The sequence below is a fragment of the Daucus carota genome, chromosome 5 (genome assembly GCF_001625215.2).
Source record: "Daucus carota subsp. sativus chromosome 5, DH1 v3.0, whole genome shotgun sequence".
Classification (NCBI taxonomy): Eukaryota; Viridiplantae; Streptophyta; class Magnoliopsida; order Apiales; family Apiaceae; genus Daucus; species Daucus carota.
Window position 1 is genome coordinate 28,078,338 of NC_030385.2, and position 2,686 is coordinate 28,081,023.

At 34.4% G+C, this 2,686-nt stretch overlaps 1 protein-coding gene across 1 annotated transcript; it reads right to left on the reverse strand.

The window, feature by feature from the left end:
- Nucleotides 1-281: 281 nt before the first annotated feature.
- Nucleotides 282-2,196, reverse strand: LOC135152935 (uncharacterized protein At2g29880-like). The gene is made up of 2 exons (XM_064094323.1): nt 1,798-2,196; nt 282-919 (listed from the first exon to the last, which is right to left on the reverse strand). Exons 1-2 carry the CDS (start codon nt 2,161-2,163, stop codon nt 380-382), a joined length of 906 nt encoding a protein of 301 aa, XP_063950393.1. The 5' UTR covers nt 2,164-2,196; the 3' UTR covers nt 282-379.
- Between the last annotated feature and the right edge of the window lie 490 nt (nt 2,197-2,686).

Consider the following 2,686-nt stretch of genomic DNA (forward strand, 5'->3'; position numbering starts at 1 on the left):
ATGGAATGGGAATGGAATGGGAAAGGAATGGTCATTCCATTCCCTTGTTCACTTGTTCAAATATTTAGAATTTAGGATGGAATGGAATGAAATTAGTCAAAAAAAAATTTTAAATTATTTAATGATATCTATTTTAAGCTCTTTTCTAAAGTACTCTCTAATTTTTAATTTAATTATAATGGAAGTCATATTTAATTTAATCACCGTAAAACCCAATTGTTAGTTTTAATTTGAAAAAAAAAACCAATCAACAAAATAAATGCAATTAACTAAAGACAAAATGATACAAAATTCTAAATTGAACTTCATCAAATAAGTACAAAATAAAAATCGACAAGTCTCGAAACATTCATAAGTTTATAAATAAGTGCAGTAATGCTTATATTTCACGGGCAAGTATAGCATCCACAAGTTGTTTCTTCTCTGCATCCGATGCTCCAAAAAATAAAACCATCAAATTTTCACTATCAGCTATCTTCTTTGCAGCCTTGAACCTTTGCACAACATCAATGTCAGATATCTTTGACAACTCATCCATTAGCTTTTCTTTTTTCTCCAACCTATCAGTTTCTGCAGCAATCAACAGCTTGGTGGAACTCGCAAATTCAGCTGCCATCATTTTAGTTGAATTTGCAAACTCAGCCGCTATCATTTTAGAAGCATTATACATCACCTCAGCCATTTGTTCAGCATCAAACTTTTTCCTTTTTGAACTCCTTCTAGAAGTAGACTCATCAGATGCTTGCATACTCGAATCATCATTCTTTCCTTGAGCAGCTTCTTCTAGATTAATATTTTCTTCCGTCTCCATTGCACTTTCAGCATTATGACCAGTTGCTCTATCTTTGCCAAAGATTATTGCAAGATCGTCAAAAAATGGAAATGGTGTGCTTCTCCATTTCAAAACCCCAACATGAGACTGCAACCATTAGTTAAAGATACCATATTAATATAAAGAATGATAAACATGCAAACCATATAGACAGAGAAGTGGATACTATATTTACATAGACAGAGAAGTGGATGATATGTAAATATACTAATCTTATGTCTATGAAAACACATAGGCAGAGAAGTGCATCTATTTGAAACCAAAATTGAAAAAATTAGAAAAATTGGCTGCTGACTATGCTTAAGTTGTCGACTTGTCTAAATTAATTATAGCCTACATAAGTATTGGAGAGGATGTGAGTCTGTTTCTACCAGTTAATATTTTTGTCAATTCTTGTCTTTAGGTTCTTCTAATTTCCAGGAGCAAGTGATGGGATGTCATGCTTCTGGGGATTTTCTAATTAATCCTGCAGTATTTGTGACATACTAATATATCAGATTTGCACTGTTCAGCAGTTATGAGTCTCACTACTGACCTACATTGGCTCAACAAAGGTCTGACACCAATAAAAATTTATAGATCGGCAAAACAGACACAGAATGACTGCTCAAATTAGGTAAAAGTGCCCAAATTTCAACGAAAAGATTTGACACAGGATGAGTCTCTTCTAAAGATCTGCCATGGTAGGGATACCCAATGCGTAGAGTCCTAGTAGAATAGAGCAAAAATTATAGTTCAAATTATTTTACGGATGTATTTAAAATGCAATCATACTTGAATATTTTAATTTTTAAGAAATGCTGTCGTAAAACTAGCTGGATATTAAGCACACTACAGTTACAGTACACTATTATGCTTTCTTTACTTAGTGTGACAATATCAATATCAATCCTGATTACGAGAAATTACACACCAAGTATATGAACAAGTCAAGGCACGAAGTTAAGAGTAAAACAGAAATTTACCTTGGCATATTCAGCCCATACATCTCTTGATGCCGTGACCAGTTGATTTTCAGAATTCCAGCCAAAACCAGATGTGCTTCCATATCTTAGGTCATAAACCATATTAAAATCCTTCTTGAGAGTTTTTATTCGAGACTCGATATGTGGCTTCCCCTTGAGGCCTGAAGTTGGTAGTTTGACGCTCAATGAGTTTTCCAGAAATCCAAGATATCCCGGCTTGAAACCATTGTCAGCTTTGTATGCTCCATTGTTCACAAGTTCTATAAGAGACTCGACCAATTTCTCATCTTCTTCTTCAGACCACTTCCTTTTGTTTCTCCCTGCACCTCTTTCCACGTCCATGATAGTATCAGTATTCGATTCCATGTCTGTAAACAACGAAGACAGAAAGCATAGTCAGATTTGCTAACACATATATTTAACTGGATACTTGATGTTTTTCAGGACACAGAGTTCACAAGTTGTCCATCAAAATACATTTACCAAATTAAAACATCAGCAGCTCCCAGTTTAGTTTACTGTGTTCATTTAGCATCAACATTGTCAAAACCAAATGGAAAGAGAAAAAAAAGGCTTATTTTTAGTTTTGAAGCTGGGAGCAGATATTAGAGGTGCCATATAGCAATAACATCAAATGGACCTCAATAGATCAGCTCAGCACAATTATCAGTAATTCATGATCTCCAAAGCCTAGGATGTCTGTGCTAAACTCAGTATTTAGATATTAAGAAGTCTCTAACACGCTATACTTTACCACTTGATTAAGCTGACCAGCTAAAAATTATAGTGTCACTTAACATGTGATACAAGAGTGTGTGTGTGTGTGTGTGTGTGTGTGTATTGCTAGGTAAAACATGACAATAAGATTGCTAGGTATTATGTCAGAACT